This window comes from Sander vitreus, chromosome 20 (genome assembly GCF_031162955.1).
Source record: "Sander vitreus isolate 19-12246 chromosome 20, sanVit1, whole genome shotgun sequence".
In the NCBI taxonomy this organism is placed as follows: domain Eukaryota; kingdom Metazoa; phylum Chordata; class Actinopteri; order Perciformes; family Percidae; genus Sander; species Sander vitreus.
The window spans coordinates 1,793,140-1,820,000 of NC_135874.1; the positions used below are offsets into that span (position 1 = coordinate 1,793,140).

The 26,861-nt window shown below is 42.1% G+C and overlaps 1 protein-coding gene across 4 annotated transcripts in view; it reads left to right on the top strand.

The window, feature by feature from the left end:
• kcnh5b (potassium voltage-gated channel, subfamily H (eag-related), member 5b) overlaps positions 1–26,861 on the top strand; it is a 177,671-nt gene that overhangs the window by 58,364 nt on the left and 92,446 nt on the right. For all 4 annotated transcript variants that reach the window (XM_078278189.1, XM_078278190.1, XM_078278192.1 and 1 more), the window contains exons 7-8: positions 12,285–12,442; positions 14,748–15,019. In XM_078278189.1, the coding sequence (XP_078134315.1) occupies positions 12,285–12,442; positions 14,748–15,019 (430 nt within the window). The remainder of the gene's footprint in view (positions 1–12,284; positions 12,443–14,747; positions 15,020–26,861) is intronic.

A 26,861-nucleotide genomic window follows, 5' to 3' on the forward strand; every position in this document is an offset into this window, starting at 1 on the left:
AGGTCATCAGCACACACCGGCGAACAAGCTCACGTTAACACAGGCACTCCTACATAATAAGCTTTTTTAAATTTGAAATGTTCAATGCCTTATCATGCTGATGTGACCGAGCCCGACCCAAACCCAAACATCATTTCTAAATATCTGTCCGAAACCCGGCCCAGCCTGTCGGTTAACGCCGGGTCCCGACAGGCTTGGTTCGGGTATCCATCCTCTACACCAAACCCAAAGTACAACTGAGGCTGTTGGAAATGTCAATAGTCTTGCAAGTATTGGACAAATTAACATTTTGACTTGACGCTCACCGTCAAGTTGATTTGTTCAACCTGAGGGGAACATGAATGTCTGAACCACATTCTGTGCTAATACAATAATATTATAATACCAATATTACAAATATTTGTCGGCCTGATCGGGGTGTGAGAGAAAAAGAGTATAATGGCAAGCTATCCAACAGTTGTCCACTTACAAGGATGTAGTGAAGTTGTTGTGCAGAACTGTCTTTTCCTGTGTCCTGATGTATCTATTTTGAACACCTTCCAGCCAGTCAGAAATCAGTGTTTCCCACGGCCCAGGTAAGATGTTAGTATACCTGGAACATCATCTGACAGCCTGGGATGGACTTAATAGTCATCCTGTGATACCTTATTTCTTTTACTGTAAGTTACAGTAGGTGCATAAACAAAGTGTGCCATGAAAATACATGTTAAGTGTAGCTGAGCTGTGACGTTAGTAGCTGAAATATTTCTATTTAAATTAGGGCCAGTATTGAGCCCATATGTTCCAGTTTAACATTGAGTGTTGAACGTCCTCGCCGGCATGTGTCTGTGTGTGTTTGTGCCTGCTCTGCTGCTGCTGCCCCACTGTGTCCTCCACCAGACTGAATGGCGTATTGAATTGTGGATCCTCCAGTCGGTGTCTGGTTGGCTGGCTGCGTCTCGGTTCGGATGTCTCTCGTCCTCTGGCCTCTCACCACCAGTCGTTCATGGATTGGATGAGATGGAGTTTTCTGTTGCTGTCTTTTAAACAGCAGACACCGGTGGGGGAATTAAGAGGAAATCAATGGCAGGTAAATTTCCAGCCACTAAAGAGGACACAGTTAATCTCTCTTCTCCTCTTTGCTAAATTGAAGTTTTTGTTGCTGCTCTCCTGTATTAGCAGACTGGAAGAATAGATGGATGCTGACTGAGGGCAGTGTGTGGGCAGCTTAAGGTGCAGTGTGAAAGAAAGTGGCAGAGATTATTATAGACTCATTGCAGACTGAATTCCCCTGTGCCGTCTCTGATGGATGAAGCAGGCAGGAAGTATTTTTAGTTGTATTTTAATGCAGGTTTCAAGACACTGCTGCCAAGCTGGTGACATGCAGGCGCTGCCAACTCGCGTACATACACTCTAACGCGTTCACAATCATGCCTTGTGAGGACTGTACAACACATGAAAGCAGAGCATATGTAACTTGTTATACTTTATATCTAACTTTTTAACAAACTGGAAGCAGTGCAAATCTATTAGGATTTAAGTGAAAAATCATCATATAATCTCAGTAGTTGTTGGTTGATCCAAAACTCTCTAGGTCAAAACATGTGGTTGATTACATCTGTTTGGAGCCAATACATGTACCAGCTTCACGTAGTGGATTGAAGAGGAGGATGCATGTTGGGCTTGTAATGTTTGGCTCTGGGTTTTGTTTTCTGTTTGCTGTCAAGTGTTGGTTGTTGGTCGGACGGCTTATTAGGGGTCGACCGATACTGGTCTTCCAGGGCCAATATCAACACCGATTATTAGTAGTTAATGAAAGCGATAACGGAACCGATATGCATTTACAGTCAAAATGAAAATCTTTTAGTCAAAAGTTACCATTTTAAAATGCTACAAACTCCAACACAGAAGTTTGTTTAAATGCTTTAAGCAATTATGTTATAAAACTGAAAGTCTAAACATAACACACAGCCAATGAAATTAATGAATAAAACCAAAAACTAGCTAAAACAGTAATCCTTAGTAAAAAATAAGTAAATAATTGAATAGTAGTAAAACCAAAGAGATCCTCCCAGTCCGTCTTGACCTAAACATTCATTTATCTGCTATTTAAAAGCAAATTGCCAAATATCTGCCCTGATAATCGGCTGTTTGCAGTGTTAGACATCCCCAGATCTCAGCTATAAAATATTACCTTAACAATACAAAAGACATGAACACAACCTACAAGTTAGCCTATACAAAAATAGAGTTTTCCTTTGAAGTGTGAGAACTTTTTTATTTCTTCCTGTTAACATTTTGGAGATTCAGCAACACCTACACGGGTCAGCAGTTACGTCAACAAAGCAACTGAAATAGTCGGGCTAAGCAAAAAAGCAAAAAAAACTAACAAAAAAAACAATGTAAGATTCTCATGAGGTGTTGTGCTGGAGCTCAGTCACGTTGCAGCGGAGGTGGTGTGAAAAGTGTGTGTTTGTGTGTGTCGGAGGAACACCCCGCGGGTCCTGAAGCCACCTGCTGTCACAGAGGAGCCCGGCTGGCCTATGGGAGCTCCCAGCGGGTGTCTGCAGGCGCCACGGAAGCTCAGAAGGCTCTAATCCAGCCTGACCTTTCTGCGTGGCGCGCATGTTGCCACCGCCCCGGCCAGCCAAGCTGACAGAGCCGGGGGGACGCTGTGCGCCGTGCAGTCGGGGGTGGGAAATTAACACTGCATGCATGTTAACACGGAGAGAGGGAGGGAAGGAGAAGAATGGAAAGATGGAGCTGAATGTGTCTGCTGGATGAGAGTCAAAGGAAGATTGGTGGATGGAAGGAAGAGGAAGAGAGGGATGAAAAGGAATGAGTTGCTATTAGGGCTGGGAAGAAATGCTTTGGTCCCAATTCGATTCTTTCACGATACATTAGTGCTGGTTCGATTTGCATTGCAATTTTCAAGTGAATTATCAGGTGAAAATTATTTGATTTAAAAAAAGTGGAACTATAGAATAGCAGAGTGGCGACAGGATGGATGGAAGATGTGATAATCAAAAGAATATGAAGTCTGTGGAGCTCAAATGGTATTACTATAACTTTTTTTTTATCAGTCAATATCAAAATACTGTACACAATGAAATAAATCAAGACCATATTTCTGTTGAGGTCAACATTCTTTAGTGTCTCTTGCAGTGAAAAAGCAGCAACATGTGTGATGTCTCTTTTTATGTCAGTTTAGTTCTGTTTGTTTTGTGTCTGTCTGTTTTCTTGCAGAGTTTTTAGATTGGTCTAATTGCTGGTGTATGCAACTGTAAGAGGCTATTGATATTGCAGATGATAAACTTACAAAACAAAAGTTTGTCCCCTTCAGGAAAGACTTTCAGCAGTGATGTTGAACTTTGAGTTGCCAAAATATCACCGTACCACCAGTCTTATTACCTCTATCGGCGATGGCTCTTTACATTTCTGATTGTTGGGGCTGTTGCTTTCTGTGCCACCACTTGAAGTTTCCCTCTCTCCCATCTATCTGATTGATACTGAAATAACAGCATGCGCTTCCACATTTTGGAAGCGGGCTTCCTGTTCCTAAAGGACTGCCATCTGGTTGGTCAAAAATATATTCCTTTATGCAGTTTAATTGGCCGTATGTGTGTTACATCAAAGTTTTTCATTTTCATTTAACTTGTTTTTGTTTCTATGAATATATATATATATATATATATATATATACTCATATATACATATATACATATACATATATATATATATATATATACTATTCTAGCGGAAGATGGAGAGGTGAGGTGATACAATAATGCTGCGTTCATGTCATATTGTACGGAGGGTAATACAAGCCATTCACACAGCCTCCTGGTTGTAGTTCCGAGTAGGACATGTGAGTTTCTGACATGCCATGTTAACTCACTCGCTGGGTGAATAACTACAGAAGTGTGAGCAAGTCAGTGGCTGCTAAACTAAAAGATGGTATTAACAATAATACACCATTACATAAACAGTCCTAATCAAGGCTATAGTGCTGGTTCCGTTTATCATTCTTTCTATTTTGCCGACATTGTGTGAACCCAGCATAGAACAGTGGGAATAGACTATTTTCATTACATACATCTTGACCTGTCATAGCAGCGAAAGCACAGGTTTCAGGACCCCGGTATTATGCACGCTGGCTCATTGAGTCATTGTTAATTGTTAGTTACACTTGTGCTTTTCCTGCTGTGACAAGCCCAAATGTCTGCTGTGAAAATGGGCTACTAGCAGGCGAGGTGAATAGTTGGATAAAAGCATGAAGTGAAAGGATGTGGAGGAGGCTGAGCGATGAAGGAAAACCAGTGAAAAACAAATGTTTCTTTCTGTGCTGCTCATCTGTTTCAACACTTTGCAACCTGTTGCTAATTGTCTAAGTCTACTAATCCCCACAGATGGTTTATATTTGATGTCTTACATTTGTCAAAGGGAGAAGAACAAAAGCTATTAAACCAAATGTATTTTGTGGTACTAAAATAACAAAAATGTATTCAGTTTGACGTTTACCCTCGTGTTTCAAATGTTGACAGGATTAGAAAACTGTACAAAAAGTACCTTTTCTTTGTAGCGTTTGCTGCTTGTGGATGGTTCTGCTCTCGGTGCAGAGTGACAATTGAAAACTCAATTGAAGCATGGCGCTGTTTTGCTATAAGCTGTGATGTTTTCAATTTTTAATGCTCACCGGATTGAGCTCTGAAAACATGTTAAGCTCCCAGTGCTGTCAGGAAGATGCAACAGTGCGTCCTGTGTTTAGAAAATAATGAGAGAAAGAGCCGGCGCTGTGAAAAAAGCTTCCCCGTGGACATGTAATCTCCGTCTATACGCCGTCCCTCTTCACCGGCCTCTGTTTGGATAAACAGGTGCTCACGAGCCATGGTTTTACATGCATTGCTCTTGACTCGTGCTCTTTTCATCTGTGTTGCTCTGTTCTGTAGCTACTTAAGCTAGAGGCATTTACATATGAGCTGGGAAGCGCCCGAATCCCAGGGGAGGCCTTTGAAGCTGTGGCTGGAGAGAGAGGCGGCACAGCTGGCCGGCCCTGTGGCTTCAGAGAGAGGGGAATATAAGGAGTCTGAGCTGAGGCCAACGCAGCCAAGACCTCCTCAGTCCTGTGCAGGGAAAACCCAAACCTGGTCAAGTCAAGATCAAAGAATAATCAAGAGAATTAACCTATTTCTTTACCACTGTAAGAAATTACACTGAGTTGTCTTTGGGATGCAGACCCTGCAGCACGTGCAGATCCATCTGTAGAAAGATTTTCTTTCACTGATCTTCAGTGCTTTCAATAAGAGCCAGACCGATTTTTGTTATCGAAACCGTTATTGGCTGATATTAGGCATTTTCCAAACTATCGGTATCGGCATTTATAATGGCCGATAAATTAATATTTAAAGTGCCCATATTATGAAAACAAATCACTTTTTCTGGGATTTGGGGTGTTAGAGCCAAAATATGGTGTTTTTTGAAAATTAAACCATGTAAACCTATTCTGGTATAACCTCTAAATACAATTATGAACCTGAAAATGAGCAGAATATGGCCACTTTAAAAAAATAACGAAACCCCCTTCAACCATGTTCTGAGTGTTGGCGTTGTATAGTTTGTCCACCAGAGGGTGCTCTACAACGTCCCAGTTGGCAACACTCATGTTTAACCCTTTAAGTTTCATATTTTACGTTTGTATTTTTATACATTTTATTTATCAGAACTTTAATATATTTTAATGTTCCTCTGTTCTGTTGTGACAATAAAACAAACAAGTTTATTTTTAAACTGCATTATCATATTATTTTAGGGAGGACTCATAAATAACAACAAATAACTAATGTTAGGGAAATCTGTTTATGTTTTGTTACGTGTTAAATATATCGGCCGATATAACGGATTTTTAAATCACCAAATATTTGTGTTGATATCGGCTTTAAAACTCCTTTATCGGTCGGGCTCTACTTTCAATGCTTTGAGACTTTACAAAAGAGCGAGCTTTTGGTGCGACAGTGGCGAGGAAAATCTTCCTTTAAACAGACAGAAACCTCAGACAGAACCAGGCTCTTGGTGGGCGACCATCTGCCGCTACCGGTTGGGCCGTTTTTTTTGTATTTTAAAGGCCCATCTAGGGACAGGCATTGCAAATGAGTTTATTTTGTTAAAAACAAAAAGATAAATTAGAGCATTCTTCAATTTCAGCACAAGCAAGAAAAACCAACTCAAACAAAATAGCCTGCAAACATATCTTTCAAAATGATTGTACATGATTCATATAAAGAATTCCCATGTTGAAAAATGAGTAGGAAGAAGTAAAAAAAAAAAAACAATACTATTAATGAATAATTCATATTCATTAATATTTTCTATTAAGTGCTGTGATGTGTGGCACAGCTTTATACTGCATACTTTTGTGTAGCACCTTACAGGTTAGTGCAGTTTAAAGAGCTTCCCAGATGACTGACACAACAACAAAAAAGACAAAATGGACAAAAACACTTGAGACCAGTGCACGTGACACGATACAAATGACGATGTAATAAAATAGATTTAAAAGCTGTCATAACAGCAGTCTAGTAGTAGTAAAAAAAGAGTGAAATAAAAACTAGATTAAAGAACTAGATAAAATAGATTAAAAATAATGTAAATAATGTCCTGATTTGATTCTTTCTGTATTCTAGGTAGAGATTACATTTGTACTGCGATTTTCATTTATCGCGATTCTAGAAGTATTGCGATTCGATAGTATTGAGTATTTCCTACTTCAACAAAAACAAAAGTTGAATAATACACTTCTAGAGACAATACATCACAGATATTTCTAAAAACTAATAGTTTTCTAAGAATGCACATCACATGTCAGTCAGTCTGACATTTATTTCATTTGTAAAGAACATATCTTGTATTTTCTGCTTTCGCTTTTTTTTGCTGGAAACAGATATGATGTTTTCGCTGTCGGAGGTACCGTATCAACAGAAAATATTTAGATCAATCAATGGTAAAAAAAATAATAATATATTGATTCTAAGGAAAAGAATCGATTATAAAAAATCATCGAAAAAAAAGCACGCTACATACGATTTTCCGATTTAAATAATGTGTATAAACCATTCCATGGTACCCTTTTAAAGTGACCAGTGCCATATGAATATGTGTATGCTCTGACGCTGGTCCGACATGATGGGAGCTCTGGAGGAAGGGTCTGTCATCAGTTTTATCATAACCTTAGTTTTGCCATCCTGTATTATTTCTTTTCTGCTTTGGGTGACACTTTCCTGGCCAACTTGGAACCAACAATGTCCCAATCTTTGATGTGCCTCTGTAGTTAAGATCCGGACTGATGTTCATGGCTTTCAATGGGTTATCTTCCTAATAGTGATTTAAAAGAAAGCAATGCATTATTAACTGTGTTTGCTTTCTCAATTTCTGCTGTGACCTTTTCTGGTTTCCTCTTGAGCTTAGCGCTGCATAACTTGGACAAAATGTCATTTAGAAATCATTTTGATGGATGGAGAGGTGTGGCTTGGCATGCAAAAGTGCCAGTTCTAGCTTTGTTTCATCAAATAATCTACTATATCAAATAAACAAATAAGTACATAAAAAAAGAAAACCTGCTGCAGGAAACTAAAGAAAAAGAAAATTAAAGGACAATTCCAGCGCAAACTGAACCTAGGGGTTAATAACACATGTGTACCGAGTCGACCGTTCTCTGGGACATGTTTTGATGGTAATCGAATGTGACCAGTTTTAGCGCGAACCGTTAATTAGCTTGTAACGCTAGTCGTAGGGGCATTGGTAGAGTAAAAAGACATTGCTATTTTATACCACTAACAAGGCTCAAAATAGCACCACACTTCCACGGTAGCATAATGAGGGGCCCTACATGTAAACCGAAGCATTGAGAACTTTGTAAGCAGTTCGCGCTAAAACTGGTCACAGTCGATTAGCATGAAAACAAATCCCAGAGAACAGTTGTACACGTGTTATTAACCCCTAGGTTCATTTAGCGCCAGAAATGTCCTTTAAGCTTCTGGTTGATGTGAGAATCTTAACACATTGGTATTACTTACTGCGTGGGTAGGTGTCTCTGCAGAGACACTCATCTGTGTATTTCAAGTATTGGTGTTTTTTTCTAAACTATTCAACTGTGGGCGGAATGAAAACAAACTGATCACATTTTTGTTGTCGTTGTATTCCTTTCCCCCCTAATTTACTTTCCTTCAAAAAAAAGTTTGAATTGCTGCTTCCAGCTTTTAACACTCTCTGTTCACAGAGCGGTCTGTCCGTGATTACACGTAGTGTATTATTACCACAGAAACAAGGTGATAGGAGTCTTAGTGTTTAAACATCTGAGCCTGAACTGAATCTGAATCAGAATCAGAAAAGCTTTATTGCCAAGTACGTTTTTTACAAATACAAGGAATTTGTTTTAGTGTTGTTGGTGCACGTCACACATTCTCTAAAATAAGTTAAACAAGCAGGTTAAACAGAACAAACAATATAAGTATAAATATATGTATATATATACACATACAGAATGTATTAAAAATAAGAGAGTAAGAATTAAGAAAAAAAGAGCAGATTAAGTACAGTGGCATGTAAAGCCAGAGGGGGGAGAGAGTCTGGGTGGTTTCCGGGCCTTGTTAATAAGGCTAGTGGCAGAGGGGAAGAAACTGTCCTTGTGATGTGAGGTTTTGGTCCTCATGGACCTCAGCCTCCTGCCAGAGGGGGGTGGCTCAAAGAGTTTGTTGCTGGGGTGGGACGAGTCGGCCACAATCTTTTCAGCACACTTCAGAGTCCTGGTGGCGTAAAGGTCCTGGAGCAGCGGCAGATTGCAGCCAATCAACTTCTCTGCAGACCGAATGACACTCTGCAGTCTGCCCTTGTCCTTGGCAGTGGCAGCAGCGTACCAGATGATGATGGAGGAAGTGAGGATGGACTCAATGATGGCTGTGTAGAAGTGCACCATCATTGTCTTTGGCAGGTTGAATTTCTTCAGTTGCTGCAGGAAGTACATCCTCTGTTGTGCTTTCTTGACAAGGGAACTGATGTTCAGCTCCCACTTGAGGTCCTGGGAGATGGTAGTTCCCAGGAAGCGGAAAGACTCCACAATGTTAATTGTGGAGTCACAGAGGGTGATGGGGGCAGGTGGGGCTGAATTCTTCCTGAAGTCCACAACCATCTCCACTGTCTTTAGAGCATTGAGCTCTAGGTTGTTTTGCTTGCACCACTTCACCAGGTGGTCAGCCTCCGACCTGTAGGCGGACTCGTCACCATCAGAGATGAGTCCGATGAGGGAGGTGTCATCCGCGAACTTCAGAAGCTTGACAGACTGGTGACTGGAGGTGCAGCTGTTGGTGTACAGGGAGAAGAGCAGAGGAGAAAGAACACAGCCCTGAGGGATCCGGTGTTGATGGTCTGTGAATCGGAGATGTCTTTCCCCAGCTTTTCATGCTGCTTCCTGTCAGACAGGAAGTCAGTGATCCACCTGCAGGTGGAGTCAGGCACACCAAGGTGGGAGAGTTTCTCCTGAAGCAGAGCCGGGATGATGGTGTTAAAGGCAGAGCTGAAGTCCACAAACAGGATCCTGGCGTAGGTTCCTGCGGAGTCCAGGTGCCGGAGGATGTAGTGTAGGGCCAGGTTGACTGCATCGTCTACAGACCTATTGGCTCTGTAGGCAAACTGCAGGGGGTCCAGGAGGGGGTCAGTGATGGCTTTGAGGTGAGAAAGCACAAGGCGCTCAAAGGACTCTTACAACCACAGAGGTCAGGGGCGACGGGGTCTGAAGTCGCAAGTCCTGTGGTCCTGGCTTTCGGGGAACAGGGATGATTGTTGAGGACTTGAAGCAGGCAGGTACGTGGCATGTCTCCAGTGAGGTGTTGAAAATGTCTGTGAACACTGGAGACAGCTGGTCAGCGCAGTGCTTCAAGCTGGATGGGCTCCTGAACAGTCTGTTGACGTCTTCCTCATTGATGGAGAGAGTCGTCACTGAGGTGGGTGTTGAGGTGGAGGGCGGGACCTTAAAGGTGGGGGAGGTGGAGGTGATGCACTGTAGCTGGAGCTGTTGGGAGGTGTTGCGGGGGATGGTATCAGGGAAGACCCTTTGTTGGGAGGTGTTGAGGGGGATGGTTACAGGACTGACCCATTGTCCATCAAAGCGACAGTAGAACTTGTTAAGGTCGTTGGCCAGGCATCGGGTCAGCAGGTGGAGTGGGAGACTTTGGGCTTGAAGCTGGTGATCTGTTTGAGCCCTCTCCAGACAGAAGCAGAGTCATTTGCTGAGAACTGGTTTTGGAGTTTCTCAGAGTAGTACCGTTGTTTAGCCTCTTTCCCCGCCTTGCTAAACTTGTACTTTGCTTCTTTAAGTCTGTCTTTGTCCCCACTCCTGAACAACTCTGCCTTATCCAACCATAATCTTCTGAGTTTGGCTGTGAACCAGGGTTTGTCATTGTTGTAACTCACCCTGGTGCATGATGGAACACAGCAGTCCTCACAGAAGCTGATGTATGACGTCACAGCCTCTGTGTACTCATCCAGACTGTTGGTAGCAGTCCTGAACACATCCCAGTCAGTAGAGTCCAAACACGTCTGGAGATGCACCACAGCTACACTGGTCCACTTCCTTGATGTCCTCACTACAGGTTTGCAGAGCTTAAGTTTCTGCCTGTAGGTGGGGATCAGTTGGACCATGATGTGGTCAGATAGTCCCAGTGCAGCACGGGGGACAGCGTGATAAGCATCCCTGACTGTGGTGTAACAGTGATCCAGAATGTTCTCCTCTCTGGTCGGGCATTTAATATGCTGTCTATATTTAATTTCAATTCAATTTTATTTATAGTGTCAAATCATAACAGGAATTATCTCAGGACACTTTAGGTCTAGACCACACTCTATAATTTACAAGGACCCAACAATTCCAGTGATTCCCCCAAGAGCATGCATGAATGCGTACGTGCGTCAGTGGCAAGGAAAAACCTCGGACAGACCCAGGCTCTTGGTAGGCGGTGTCTGACCGTGTCGTGCCGGTTGGGGTTTTTAGGTAGCATATGAGTGAGGTTTCCTTTGTTAAAGTCTCCAAGGACAATAACTAGGGAGTCCGGGTTGGTCCGCTCCACACACAGTATCTGGTCGGCGAGCGTGCGCTGTGCGACCTGCACGTTGGCCTGCGGCGGCATGTAAACACCGACCAGAATGAATGAATGGAACTCACAGGGTGAATAAAAAGGCTTACAGTTTATGATGAAAGATTCCAGGTCAGGAGAACAATGCTGCTGGATCACTGTCACGTCGTTGCACCAACCAGTAATCCTCGCTGGCGGAGATGCACCAGCGCACCAGCCCGTTTCCCTCTCCTCCGACGTTTCGCTGTGTGAGCACAGGTGAGCCCACCTTTGACTAGAATGTCCAAAATTTCCAGTGTTGGGAGAAGAAAAGTAGGAAATAAATCCTCTGGCGTTGTTCCCCTGATGTTCAAGAGCTCTTCTCTGGAGAAAGAGATCCGGGTACCATTGCAAAAAACTAAGTTAAAACACAAAACAAAACAAAACAACGTGCACAGACCCACCGAGTCGACCGTCTGCGGCGCATCTTAGATCTCAAACTGTGAATGGTATTTGCTATTGTCAATTTGCCAATGAATGCATTCTCCTTTTACACAACAAAAACCAAACCTTTCCCTGTAATAACAGACTTCTCTGTCTCTCTCTCTGTATTCATTGTTCTCTATTCTCTTTTCTTACCGTACACCATCCCTCCCCACATTTCTCTTTCCTCCTCTTCCTCTCCCGCCCTCCCTCTCTCACACCTTCCTCCCTCCCTTCCTCTCCCTCCTTCCTCCCTCCCTCCCTTCCTCTCCCTCCTTCCTCCCTCCCTTACTCTCCCACCTTCCTTCCTCCCTTCCTCTTCCACCTTTCTCCCTCCCTCCTCTCCTCTCCCTCCTTCCTCCCTCCCTTCCTCTCCCTCCTTCCTCCCTCCCTTCCTCTCCCTCCTTCCTCCCTCCCTTCCTTACTCTCCCTCCTTCCTCCCTCCTTACCTCTCCCACCTTCCTCTGTCCCTTCCTCTCCCTTCATCTCCTCCCTCCCTCCCTTCCTCTCCCTCCTTCCTCCCTTCCGCTCCCTCCCTCCCTTCCTCTCCCTCCCTCCTTCCTCTCTCCTTTCCTCTCCCTCCTTCCTCCCTCCCTTCCTCTTCCTTCATCTCCTCCCTCCCTCCCTTCCTCCCTCCCTTCATCTCCTCCCTCCCTTCCTCCCTCCTTTCCTCTCCCTGCCTCCCTTCATCTCCTCCCTCCCTCCCTCCTTCCTCCCCCTCAGGGCATCAGCAGTCTGTTCAGCTCCCTGAAGGTGGTCCGCCTGCTGCGTCTGGGCCGGGTGGCCCGGAAACTGGACCACTACCTGGAGTACGGAGCTGCCGTTCTGGTGCTGCTGGTCTGTGTGTTCGGACTGGTGGCTCACTGGCTTGCCTGCATCTGGTAAACTGTTTTACACTCACTGAGGGGTCTCTCATTTCTCCCCGCTTAGTGCCATTCAGAAGCTCCTGCTGACTGCTGCTGACTGCTGCTGACTGCTTCCTAACCGTTCCTAATGACTAATGTATGCTAAAACATTCCTCCAGCCCTGCCACCTGTACTACATTACAAAGCATCTGCTGCTCAGCAGCGTACTACATGCTTTGTTTAGTTTCCTCCATACAATATGCTAATTTATGTTTGCGCCATAGCAAATCCCTTTCCAAATCATTCCTTAATTGCAAATACTCGACAGCAATACTTTGATGCATCACTGCTCCATTTGAGGGTCTTTTTGCAGGTCTCATACATTTTAAACAGAGCAGCTTAATTGTTTACCTCCAAAGCCGCATTCACTTTTCATATTAAGTGAAAAGTGCATAAAGAAAGCTACCTTAATAACTAAATATTAGCGTCGACAGACCAAAGTGAAGCTCCAAATGTTGTTCATGCTCCTCAGTCTGCTCTGACATGAAGAATTAATGGTTTCGTTTAAGTAGACGTCATATTTGTGGTGTTAAATTTGGATGTAGCGTAAAGTATATGTTGAAGGATGTGCGCATCAATATTTGAAGGATTATGGGATTTGTAATGTTTTTAAAGGGGATTTTGTCCTCTAGTGACTGTGGTTGGCATTCATTAAAAGCAGTTTTCATCACTAGTCAGGAAACTCTGTCTCATTTCATTTCTATACTACTAATTTGTTTTTTGATGGGAAACTTCCCTGAACGATATTCAGATTTTCTTTTGCAGGTTAAAAACCATAAACTAACAACAATCTTGTCCTAACCTTAACCTACACATGAGTGGTAAGAGTGGATATTGTATGAAAATAATGAAATACATCAGTTGATGTTTTGCAGATGAATTAAGTTTCAACATACGTTTGTCTAATTAATATGTTGATAGAAAAAACATAATCCGGGCGGGTTTGTGTTACGACCAAAAAGTACTCGTGGTTGCATATTGATGGTATGTGAACATTATTTCACAGAGACACAGGCAATTTTGAATGTTGGTGACCGTATGCATTTACAGAGGCGTGACCGTACCAGATATAGGCATTTAGCACAAAAAAACATTGACTAATATAGAGAAAATATGAGTCCATGTAGTCATGATATTATTCAAGAAGCTAAAGTAAAAAGACAGATTGTAATTAAATAAATGAATATATATATATATATATATATATATATATATATATATATATATATATATATATTAGAGAGCCTAATATGATGCAAACTATTGTACAGTCTGGGGGCAACAATGGAAACATTCTTAATCACTCCTGGAATCTTTAGTTGGATATTAAAGGGTAACTACTGTTTTTTTGTTCAACCTGGACCCTATGTTTTTGTGTCTAAGTGACTGATGGGAACAACAATGTTTGACATTGGTCCAGTATTAAGAGAGATCTCTGCAGTCGGCAGCGGAGAAACAAGCTACAATGTAAGTTAATAGAGCAATTGTCCAGCTTCTATTTACCTTCACAAAAGTGCTCGTTTTGCCGCTGACAGGCTCAGATTAATATTGTAAGTGTCTGACAACATTATGGAAAGGATTTCTAAGGAGGTCGACCTTACTGTTAAAGAGTAAGATCCTTTTTTTAAACATAAAAACATCTGCTAAATTGTGTTAGCTAAACCCACCAGACTCCATGTAAATAAACAGTCATTTTAACATCGTAAAACACACTTCATTCAAAGTCGACAGAAACAAAATAAAACTATGAAAAGATGTTTTGGGTCATCTTTCCACTTTTCCAACCATCACAACTCTAGTTTTGGTTGAAATAAACACATTGTTTACAGATTTACATGTGAAAATATGTTGGCTCTATACACGCTAAAAGTATTGTCTTTTTTAAATGGAGTCTGGTGGGTTTAGCGCTAGCGACCTCAGAGCTGTTTCTGGTCAAACAGAAAGGTCTCAAAGAGGTTTTAAAGGTCTATCTCTGAAGGGATCCTTTCCATAATGTTGTCAGACACTTAGAATATTAATATGAGCCTGTCAGTGGACCAAATAGACGATGCACATTTTGCCCCATAGGGTTACATTGCAGCCCGGTCTGTTGCTGCCGGTTACAGCGTTTTAATACTGGACCAATGTCAAAGATTGTTGTTCCCATCAGTCACTTAGACACAAAAACATAGGAACATTTCCATTTAAATGCTTTTATCCAGATCTCAATCAGATGCATCAGTTTATAGCTCTGCCTTCACGCCTGCTAAACATACTGAAATTGAGATTTTGTCGTCAATAGGTACAGCATCGGAGACTACGAGGTCATCGACGAGGCCACCAACACCATCAAGGTGGACAGCTGGCTCTACCAGCTGGCTCTCAGCATCGGATCGCCCTACCGCTACAACACCAGTGGCTCCGGCCAATGGGAGGGCGGCCCTGGCAAGGACTCTCTGTACATCACCTCTCTGTACTTCACCATGACCAGCCTGACCACCATCGGCTTCGGCAACATCGCCCCGACCAGCGACGGCGAGAAGATCTTCTCTGTGGCCATGATGATGGTGGGATGTAAGTATGGGACACACCGCTGTGGGGGCAATTTTGGTCGATTCACAGAATGAAATGGCGATTTTAGATATCGCTTTACTGGCTAGCAGTGTGTGTATACGGATAGAAAATCCACTTAGGGAGTGCTGCTGGTGGAGTTTTTATGATTTATTGATGTTTGAAGCAATGTGAAATGTGCTGTGTGAAAGTTTCAGTACTTTCTGGTTTTTGCCATGTTAGTGGTGCAGCCGGAGCATTCCGATGTGGACTGGTCAGTCCAATACTTGTGGAGATTGACACAAAATGTAGTTAAATATTCCTGGTCCCAAGAGAATGTTTCTTACACACTGAATATTGTGTGCATGTTTGCATGAGATGTCAGGACCACATTCATGTTCCCCCGAGAGCTGGACACAGTGATCCAAGATGGTGCAGCAACAGATTGTGTGCTGAAAAAGTTTTTTGCGTTTCTGGGCATGCAGAGGGTGCTTTGGACTAAATTACCTATACGCTTAAGCATGGCTTTTACATTTTTATTTGACTGAAATGAACATGTTGCATTTCTCCATGGCCTTCTGCTGGTGCCTCTATAAGGTCAAACTAACCAGTCTCTAATCCAGATACAATCTATCAAATACTACTCTAAAAGGATTCTACTGCTGGTAAGGCTCTAAAGCTCTACTATATTTCCTATACATAGAGGAAGTTTTTCCTCCCTGCTGTCGCACTAATGCGCATGCTCATGGGGGAAAATTATAGTTGTGATGTGGTGTAAACCTACTCTACACGGAAAATGTCCTGAAATACCTGCTGTTATGATTTGACGCAAAAATAAAATCGAAATGAATATATTTTGCATCTGTGTCAGGGTGACGGGTGGAAATAATTCCCTCTACACAGTTTGAATTGTGTTAATATAGGCTACAGCGATTTTCGTATCTTTACTTCTACAATGTTCAAAACAGTGAATGATCGTGTTTTTTTCAGTTAAAAAATGACTAGACTGTAGCGTATGCGATAAAGTAAAAAAAACGGCGTGTTGCGTTCTCGCTCTGATTGAATGCAGATGCATACCATATATCTACAAACTACAAACGGCGACAAGCAAGCGGGAAAGTCAAAGCCCAAGCCATGGCGACACAGGGAAACATTGTGAATTACCTTGTGATACATTAACGTTAATGACACAAACACACACACCCAGATGCCATATGTGATAACTCTCCGCAGTTACGGAGGCTTGACTTTCTAAGCAGAGAGAGGCTCCTCCCTACAGATCCGCATCAAAACAGCGCAGCAAAGTCACCGTGGGGAAGGCAGAGACTTATGCGCATCGCGAGTTGCAGAAAGACACTTGTTTACAGTTAATTTGACTCAAGTATGCACTTAACAATGTTATGTGCATTGATTTCATTATTTTGCCCTCTCCTGTAGCAAGTAGGCTACATTTCAATATAAATAGTATAACTCTACATCCCTTGATGATATTATTCTTTGTAGCCTGCGTATCGATTGTATTGAAGCGCAATAAACAAAAATATTTGACCAGAACTTTTCCCATTTGACCGGTAAAATGAAACCTTACAGTTCAGGTCAATTTATTGTAGCGAAAACAGTGGCTAAGGGTTTCATTTATTGGTTCCCAATCCCATTGTGTCCTGCTGACTATCTACTACTGCTACTGCTATCTAATGTCAACCACTGCTCCATGACTTCTTCAGTCTCTTCGGTCCCCTTCAAATCAAGTTGCCGTTCGGACAGTTTAAAGTGTGACACGACAAACTTTGTTGCATGATTGATCTCTCTTTATGGAAATGATGCAGTGGGTTTAATGCAGAGTGTGAGCTTGAGAATTGTTGTTCATTTGTTTTAACAGTGTTCAGAGGCTGCACACAGATCTGCACAGCAGGCGACACCATACTAAGGATGAAAGTCAGCACAGTAATAGAAGAGAGCGTGTGACACACACAGTTAATGGCAAACTGTGCTCCCCGTGGCTAATGTGAGGCATCATCTGAGCAAATGAGGGAGGGAGAAGATTTGTTTTATGGTTGAGAGTAGATGAAGAAATACACACATAAATATATAAGTGCAATAGACATGGATTTTAATTGTCTTTCAAACAAGTCTTTGCCTTCGAAACGCTTCAATATTTAGCATTTCAGGAGAATTGTTCCCACGGTCACCTCATCAGGCCTCATCACATCTTTCAGCTTGTTGCACAGCTTCGCAAAAGATCTTAGTGACATCCCGTCTCGGACCTGCAGTTAAATGTTCTGTTTTTCCAAAACCATAATCCATAACCATTTGCCATAACCACACTTTTTTTTAAAATAACTTTAACCATACCTTAGTTGCCATGTGCACGGGCACACCGAACAGTGTTGTGTGGCTCGGTCAGGTCCATTTACAGAGCCGGGGCTGTGTATGAACACCGGATTTCTTTTCAGCTCGCATACACAGAACGGACAGCTAGCTGACGGTGTATTGTATTCGTGTCGCATTGCCAGATCTCCACAGCGCTGTGGAATAGTTCTGGCTACACCACAGATACATTCTGGGATAGGAGAAAAGACGCTCTGGATTGTTTGCATTTCTTTGAACCAATCACAATTGAGTTGGGCGGTGCTAAGCTCCGGACACAGCGACGGTGGCTCTGCTAAATGGTGTCGGGAAGGAACTTGTTTTGGTTTAACATTTGAAAACTCCACATACAATATTACATGAAGTTAACTGTTGACACAATACAGTAACGTGAGCTGATACATGGTTAAACCTCATTGGCTCTTACCAGTGTATCTCCGTGTGTACTTCGTCCACAGCAGTCCCGCCAATCGGTCCCAAAACGTCCCAGTTAGAGAGGAAATGCCCTAAACATATTCTTTATAAATCTTTACAATCATTCCCCAAAAGAACCAAGCAGGCCTGCCTTGTTGTACCGTCCACATCTTCTTCAAAACATTTTCAGTGTGTAGCTCACTACCTCGAAGTTTGAAAACTAACAGATTTTGATAGGGCAACACACAGAGAGCGGACATGTCAGGCTTTATCCTTCCGTTGATCCAGACTATAGTATTGAATTAGAATCTCAGTAGGCACCTCATAGAGGAACACACAACACTTTGCAAGTGAAACCATGCGAAAGAGAACCAAAACGTAGTAGTCTTTCTACATGGTCCATTTCATTTTACAGCTGTCCACAGATGAATGATTTTGTAGCTAAAGGCGAGCGTCACTTGCTTCATCTGAAGGGGTCACGAGGAAATCTGATTTCTTCTTTCATTTCTCCAGAAAACCTGGTTCCATAATGTTCATGTTAATAATATACTGATTACAAAACAAAAAAACAGCTGTTGATCTTTGTGAAGATCTCTTTAGGCTCTGTGACTTTTTATTGCCTAACATTTCTACTACTTTTTGTAATTAATGGTTAAATGTTATCGCGCTAACGGAGCTTTTGTAGCTTTTGAGATGTTGAGCAGCTTCCAGCGGGAGAAGAAAGCACTTAATACCCAATGTTTGTGGTTTAAACGGTACTGTTTTGTGTCCTGTGGCCACAGTTTAAATGGGAGATTTGTTTTAACAGAAGTGGCACATTTCTTACAAAAGCCGTTCTTCCTGGTATTTCTGCTGTCTCTGCTGACCTGCTTGTGTAACAAAGTCTATATCCTGGGGGAAAAGTTACTTCAAAGGAATCAATTATTAAACTGTATGCACAGTCTGCAAAACTGAAAGTACAGATTCCTACAGTGAGTACTTCTTTATCTGCCAAGTGGTGCCCTTGAGGCTTTGATGGTGGAATAACAAACAGAACAGCTGTGTTAATCTCTTGTTATTAAGGTTAAATGGATAAACTGTATGCATCCAGCAATGACTTTTGATGGGCAGTTATACTGCAGTGTTTTCTACAGTATTTCATTTAGAAGATTCCCTCAAAAAGTCAACTCTGTAATTGATAACGTCTGTGTATGCTCTTACCTCCTGGCTCTTTAGCATTTCAGACGTACCTCAGCCTGGGATCTTGGACCTGTCTTGTATCTTGCAGTTGTTTGACTGGTTGTTTGACCTGCTGACACATTGCTTGTCAGTTGCGTTTTTTTCCTTACAGCTTCCTGCCTTTGGGCCAAAGTCGCTGTACATTATTCAACACATTTTGTACAGCTGAACAGTCATGAGGCTTTATCTCATCATGCAAAATAAGTTGTGTGCATGTGATCCTGCTCATACAGAACCCTTATACATTTAGATTAGTTTTCTGCCCACTAAACATGGACACAATTCTTAGAAAGCTCTGTTACACCACGAGAAAAGGAATAGGGTTTCAGTTGGCCATTTATTGTCAGAATTGTTGAGTGTATTTTAGGAGGTAGCCTATCAGAAGGAAATATTCCCTCAGACATTCATAGATCTTATGCTTAGTGGCCTCTTTCATTTTTATTACAGAGTGTGGTTTCCCAAAAATACTTCATATTTTAAACTAATATTTGTCTTGTGTCTGCATTGCATTCTGGTCTGTTTGCTGCACCTGATGCCCTCTATGGCCACAGCAGTGCAACCTGTGTACATCACAAGGTGGGGGCCAGCAGTATGCCCAGGAGTTACCTTTATAATTATATTATAAATACAATTTTACACCTACAATTAATGTCCACTGTGGTTTCTACCATGTCTGGCTGGCATGCAGGAGACCGGAGTACGAGTCCTGTCACACCTGCAATTAACTTTAGCTTTTAAGTAACTGTAACCCGTGACCTCAGATTGGTGTTTTTTAGTTGCCCAACCCCAACCACACATCAACCATAGTTTATTTGCCATAACTGCTGTCTTTCCGGAGCCTTAAAGGGTAACTTTAACTGGGTTTTTTTTTTTATATATTTTTGTGTCCAAGTAGTCTCGCATTGCCAGACCTTACTCCACAAACACAGAATTCTGGGATGGGAGAAAAACGTGCTCTGGTGTATTGGCATTTCTTTAAACCATTCACAATCGTCTTGGGCGGCGGTAAGCCCCGCACGAGCCACTGCAATATAGTCTCAGGAAGGAACTTGTTTTGGTGGAACGTGGACGTTCAAAAGTAGTTTTAGTCGTGTAACAGAAAACTCAGATTGGACAGATAGTCTAGCTAGCTGTCTGGATTTACCCTGCAGAGATCTGAGGAGCAGTTAACCATAGTCCTCACAAATCCACCAGAGGTTAGAACGCCAACACAAAGGAAGAGGGAGGGGACGGACATCAGCCGAAAAGACATGCATCTGGCAGAATTTCCTGCGGCACTGGAGCAATCCCTGAAGTGGAACGTCGTTAATATAGACTAGTGTCTAAGTGACTAATATATAAGATATAACAATGTTTGAAATTGGTCCAGTTTTAAGAAAAACCGCTACAGTCTTTTTTTTATCTGCAATGAAAGACCCTTTAGCCCATAAACTGACTTTTAAATAGTTACTTTGTCAAGTCTTTCTTATTATAAAAAAATAAATAAATTAATATAAAAATGAACAACTTAGCTGCTTCAAGACATGCAATATTTGCGAGTGCTGACGCTGTTGCGGCAGCAGGTAAAAATAACCCGCTCGGTGGTTTGGCGGGGGAAATGTTGGCGGTTCAAATGTTGAGGTCATAGTTAAAGTTAAACCATTTCCCACCATGGCCAAGTTTTGCACGGTACAAATCAGGGCAGTCCAATTTGGTAGCGGCACATATTGACGCTTAAAAGGACTGGTTAGGGCTAGTGTTTAGGGCGAGGGCTTGGTGTTTGGTTTGGGGTGCAGGCTAGAAACAGTGCAAAGTGTCTCCAGAAAGAAGAGTTGTTTTAGATCGCTAAAAGATCTTCTGCTATCAGACTCAACTGTTGGAAGTCCGTCATAGTGTGTTTGCCCTGTTATCTACAGGAAGAAACCAAACAACTTGTGAGTCCAGAAACAGAAGGCATTGGCTGTGCCAATGCTTATTTTAAAAATGTTCAAGTGTTGTCGCATCTCTCCTTAAAGTGCTTGGCAGGAAACACCAGTGTTTCTCATGTTGTACAAATCTTCACGCCAATTTTCACTTTGCCAGAACTCCAGTGGATCCTGGCCATGGAGGGTTTTAAGATTTAGCCAATTTAAATCTCCGGGAAGCCTTTTTTGATATCAGTCACTTGGTGAGAGCAGTTTTTTTTTAAATGGCCAAATCTCATTTTGGAACAACAGTGTTTTTGTGTCTTTGTCTCGGTCCGATCTGATTCTGCCCTGGAGTTTAGTATCGGGGCCAGACAGAGCATCCCTGGGCTGTCCTCCATATTGTTTGTTCCTGGCAACTGGACAGTAAAGAGCCTCAGCTCGGTAGTAAACAATACAGACACATGAAACTCTCTTCAGTGTCTGTTCTGTCTGGCTGTGACTGATAGTCTTCTTGGCATGGCGGACCCTCACACAGGCTGTGTGGGCACTTTCCTGATCTCAGCTAGTGAGCAGACAGACAGGGGGGGGCATTCATTTTGGTTTCCAGTTTTTTTCTACGAGCATTACAATATGAATCATCGCTTTTACATTGTAGAGCTGCCGCAGAGAGGAAAGATAACGTGGTACCATTTTCTAACAAGGCACCATCTAAGAAAGGTTCATAAGTTGGAAATATTACGGCTGTAATATTGCTGCTTTCCAGATCAGTTACTGTAAAAGTGATTATGAGAACAAATTTTGGGGTTATGAATAATAAGGTTGGCCTCCTCCAGCGTGACACTTGCTTTATCTTTATTGCACTTTAATTCATCAGGAATAGGCCATCTGCTGTAATACATTTTAGTCAGTCATTAATAACGACTCATGAGTTTCTTACTCTCTGTTAAGCCACAGAGTCCTCTAAGAGTGACTTCATACCAGGCTGTTCAAAAGTTTCAAGTCTGTTCTTCTAATGCATAGGTTGAGTGTGGTCGGAAGCGTTGCACCTGTAACCACACCCAGCAGTGATGTCACAGGGTACCGGACACACCCTGGAGTACGCATCTATGTACATCACTGCAGCAAGGTGACAAGTTAAACAACTGGAGGTTATCAAAAAGCAAATTGTTCTTGGTGGGGGAACTCCATTGGTTTTTATTGGGGAGTTCTCCAGAGAGAGCTTCTCCAAATCTGTTGCCTGAAGTGATGTCACTTGAGTCAGCGTTGGTTCGGTCGTGTTGGAAGCTAGCATATATCAGACCAAGGCAATACGTCATCTGAGGAAGGCTCTCGTCAACACGCACCTTTCTGGGGGGAAACAATCCCGCGTTCCCCATAGACGCCGACGGCGTGAACAGAAGAAGTTGAACATATCTCCAAACTTTTACTTCAAACAACCCATTTTAAATTAATAATGCAATGCTGTGTAGTTGCACCAACAATACATCCACAAAACCCTGAGTTCCAGGCTATAGACCAGGCTGGCATTGCAGAGGCACATCAGGAGAGAAACAGGAAAATGCTGAAAAGCTGTTGTGTAGCGGGTTAATCGACACCCACACTGAGATTTGAAGATACGTGAATATTCACACGTCAGTGTGGCTAAATGATGCTGGTAATGCTGATGGAAAGCTAACGTTAGCTTAAGGGGGAGGCTGCTACAGTAGATGTACAGTCTAGCGGCATCTGACTGTCTCCAACTAAATCTCAGCCTATAGATTGAACAGTTGGCTATTAATAACGGGTCGATTATTCACAGACCCCACTCACTGACAATAGGGATTTATTCAAATATGTATGTCCAGTTAAGAAATATGTGTGACACTGTGTTGGGTCATTGATTTACTTATACGGGAGAAGACTGACGATCAACCTTAATATATGAAGGTATTACGAATGCTTAGGTTAAGGCAAGGTGTGTACGAAACAACCGTTCGTTTAACAAGAAAAAAATCCATACACATTTGTCAAAATTAGATCCAAAGCCACTTCAAATTGCATTGACTTCTATGGGTTTTCTATCCCCCAAAAAGGGGCGCTGCCTTAATATTTGGCGGAGTACCATTATGTGCCGGTCTGATGTACTCGCCCCAATCTCTGTTGCATTGTGGGCAATGTAGGCATTGACAAGGGGAGAATAACCGCCTGCTGATATCACATTAGAGTCTTAACGGAACATAATAATTCACACATCCATGAATAACAGGGCTTTCTTCCTCAGCTTGCATGAGTTCTCTAGACAGAGTTTGCCAGAATAAACGTTTTATTTCCCAAAACAAAGGTGCGTAACATTACACAGAAACGCTAAATAATTTGAATCCTCAATCTTTATATTCCATTATACTGGATATTACTGGAGATCAAGTGTCCATACACCAACTATAATATGAATACAAAGACACCTCATTTTTGGAAAGTAACTGCAGTTATATCTTGTACTTGCTTTGTACATGTAGGATGTAAAGAGTCTCCAAAACATTCACAGAGCAGCAGCCGTGATGTAATGTGAAGGGACGCTGTTCTTTTTAATATTTCTGTGCTGCTGTAAAGTCAGCAACACAAATGCTAAAGGCACATGGAAGCACTTGTTCAGCCCTTATGCTCCTGCTCATGCAGCACTGTGGAAGCACACCACTGTTCTGTTATTTAGTTAGTTAGATTTATTTAGTTTCTGTGTGATGCCAAACATTTGGCCCTTCCCATATGGCATTACAAGACACCAGCAGCCTATCCAACAGACATCTACAAATCCTGTGGAGAAATACATGAATAACAAAACTAAAAGATCTTTCTCCGTAGCCTACGTAAGTGGCCTGAAGTTTATACTTGTGCGCTGGTGTGTGAGTCGATCTCTTTAACAGAATAGCAGGGCCGGCGTGTGTGTGTGTGTGTGTGTGGGGAGTGTATGGTTGAGAGAGTGACGGCGATTATCTTCAGAGTGAGTAGCGACTCTAGAGTCATAGTGAGAGAAACAAAGTGTCTCCCCTGTCCTTTCTGACCACGGTGGGACATCTGGAGCAGGAGAAGTTAACCCTTTCCTTGATTTCATGTTGTTGATGGAGAAGGAGAACCAGGAAATGCGTCGCTACCAAGCCACGGCCGAGCGACGGACAGACAGAATGACACCAAAAATGTATTTTACGTGTATTTTGATTTTACAGTTTGGTCCATGTCCCTCCCACTAGGGGGCCATCCAGATGTTTTGGCTTCACTACATATGCATCAACCCCTGGTGCAGGCTGAAAAGTAGATTTACAGATTGCTCTTCAGTTTATTCATATTCGGTCTTTTTTAAATACTCAGGCGAGCTTTTGATTGTGCAGCATGAAGCCATATTCACACACTGTCATTGAATAAAAAACATATTTTTAGAAGTTATGAAAAACTGCTCTCATTTGATCCTGACAGCCATGTTCTGTTGTCTATTCAGTGGAGCATACATGCGTTTTCTAAGGTGGAGGAGCTTTTTAATCCAAAGAGGAGCATGTCAGCTTCCTCGTTATGTTATCTATAGGGCTGTCAAAATAAAAAAAATAACGCAGATTAATCTATTCCATATTGAGGTTTGACCCGGAGCCGTTCTAGCACCATTGGACTGTAAAATGAAGGAGGGAGACGAGAATGTTCTGCCTGGATCATTGATTGGAACATTTACTTGTAAAAATCTTCTTCCTGCCAACCCTGGCTACTGAAATCTGTTTCCACTGATATGTCTGCTCTTCTCTCTGATGCTCTGAAGACGATACAGGCAACACAAACACCGCTGCATGTGATGCTAGTTAACACTATACTCAACAGTAGCTAACATTAGCCTACCGCTAGCTAGTTAACACTATACTCAACAGCAGCTCACGTTAGCCTACCGCTAGCTAGTTAACACTATACTCGACAGCAGCTAACGTTAGCCTACCGCTAGCTAGTTAACACTATACTCGACAGCAGCTAACGTTAGCCTACCGCTAGCTAGTTAACACTATACTCAACAATGTTAGCCTACCGCTAGCTAGTTAAAACTATACTCGACAGCAGCTAACGTTAGCCTACCGCTAGCTAGTTAACACTATACTCGACAGCAGCTAACGTTAACCTACCGCTAGCTAGTTAACACTATACTCGACAGCAGCTAACGTTAGCCTACCGCTAGCTAGTTAACACTATACTCGACAGCAGCTAATGTTAGCCTACCGCTAGCTAGTTAACACTATACTCGACAGCAGCTAACGTTAGCCTACCGCTAGCTAGTTAACACTATACTCGACAGCAGCTAACGTTAGCCTACCGCTAGCTAGTTAACACTATACTCGACAGCAGCTAACGTTAGCCTACCGCTAGCTAGTTAACACTATACTCAACAGCAGCTAATGTTAGCCTACCGCTAGCTAGTTAACACTATACTCAACAGCAGCTAACGTTAGCCTAGCGCTAGCTAGTAGCTGGATTAAACAGGTTTAAATGCTGACAGCTAACACTAAACGGTGTAAAGTGTGACTGTGTTTTACTGTAGAGGATTCAACACCGGGATGTAACAATCTGCAGCTGCTGTCGGAGAAACAACACAGACGGTGCGTTCAATGAAACCGGTAAACTACAGACTCATGGTGCATTTGAAGTTATTGTAAATGTCCTTTTCCCATCTGGTGGTTGTTTTTGTCGTTCAACAGCAATTTACTAGTGAAATAAGTTATTGTTATTGTCATATTATTATATATGACATATTATTATTATATGTCATATATTATTATTAAATCATTTCATTTTGACCATATGGCCTTAGCAATAAACAAGCCGTTCTTTAATGTCACCGACTGTTGTTTAGTACCCTTTTTTTTCCTTTTCTTTTTTTACTTTCTTAAAAAGTATCGGTTCAGGCACCGTTAATTATGTATGCGATTAATTAATCACAGAGTATGTAATTAATTAGATTACATGTTTTAATCGATTGACAGCCCTAGTTATCTACCAATATTAACCTGACAAAGTATATATTCAACCCTGATGACATGTTCCTCCCAAATGTGTGTTTAGCGGTTTGATTGCACAGCAGATGAAGGAACGCTCTCTTCTGACTGCAGACTGGTAACATGCAGTTAATGAATAACAAGTGAAGTGACAATGTGAAAAGCTGTGTTTAGGACCTTTCTGTGACACTGAAACTCTTCTGTCTGATTCCTATAATCTTCCCGCTCCAGCTGACACTGCCAGTGAGTGCATTCTTGTTCGTGACATGAACGTCGGCAAGCTGAAAAGGTTATGGAAAGCACGGCTCTGGCTCGCAGTGTCAATTTCAAAAATATTGTGAGTGTATTCAAGCCTCTTCAGTGTTAACCTCACTACTTGTAGTTTGCCACAGAATATAATTGGCTGAGAGAAATGATTCCTTTTCTGAACTCCATCTTTTGTTTGCCAAGGTAAAAACCAAGTCATTAAAGCTATCGGTAGAGAGCAGAGTAATGGCCAACCCCGTGCTGGTAGTGCTTTTCATGACACAGAACAGAAAGGTGTGAAAATAGCTTAATAGGACAGCAGGATCACAGAGGTGAGGCGGGTTAACACCACAGAGTGATCCTGGCACACGGAGCTGCAGGTAAAGCACAGCCAAAAGAGACGCCTTCTCCAAAGTTTAATTCCTTTTTAAGGTTTTTGATGCTTTTTTTGGAATGTTTTTGTCGCGTTTTCAACATTTTTGTGGCTTTTTCCTAACTTTTTTGGCGCTATTTTAGATGTTTTTGTAGATTTCTTTCCGAGGTTTTTGTCGCCTTGTTTGAGGTGTTTTTTGGATAATTCTTTTTCACTTATTTTGTGATAATTTTATCACTTCTTTAGTTTATTTTTGGACGTTTTTGACGCTTTTTCCCAGTTTTTGACACTTAGCCAGGCAACTTCACACGGTTCCAATGCAAATTACATGTTTGCAAAATAGAATCCCCTCAAGTCGAATATTT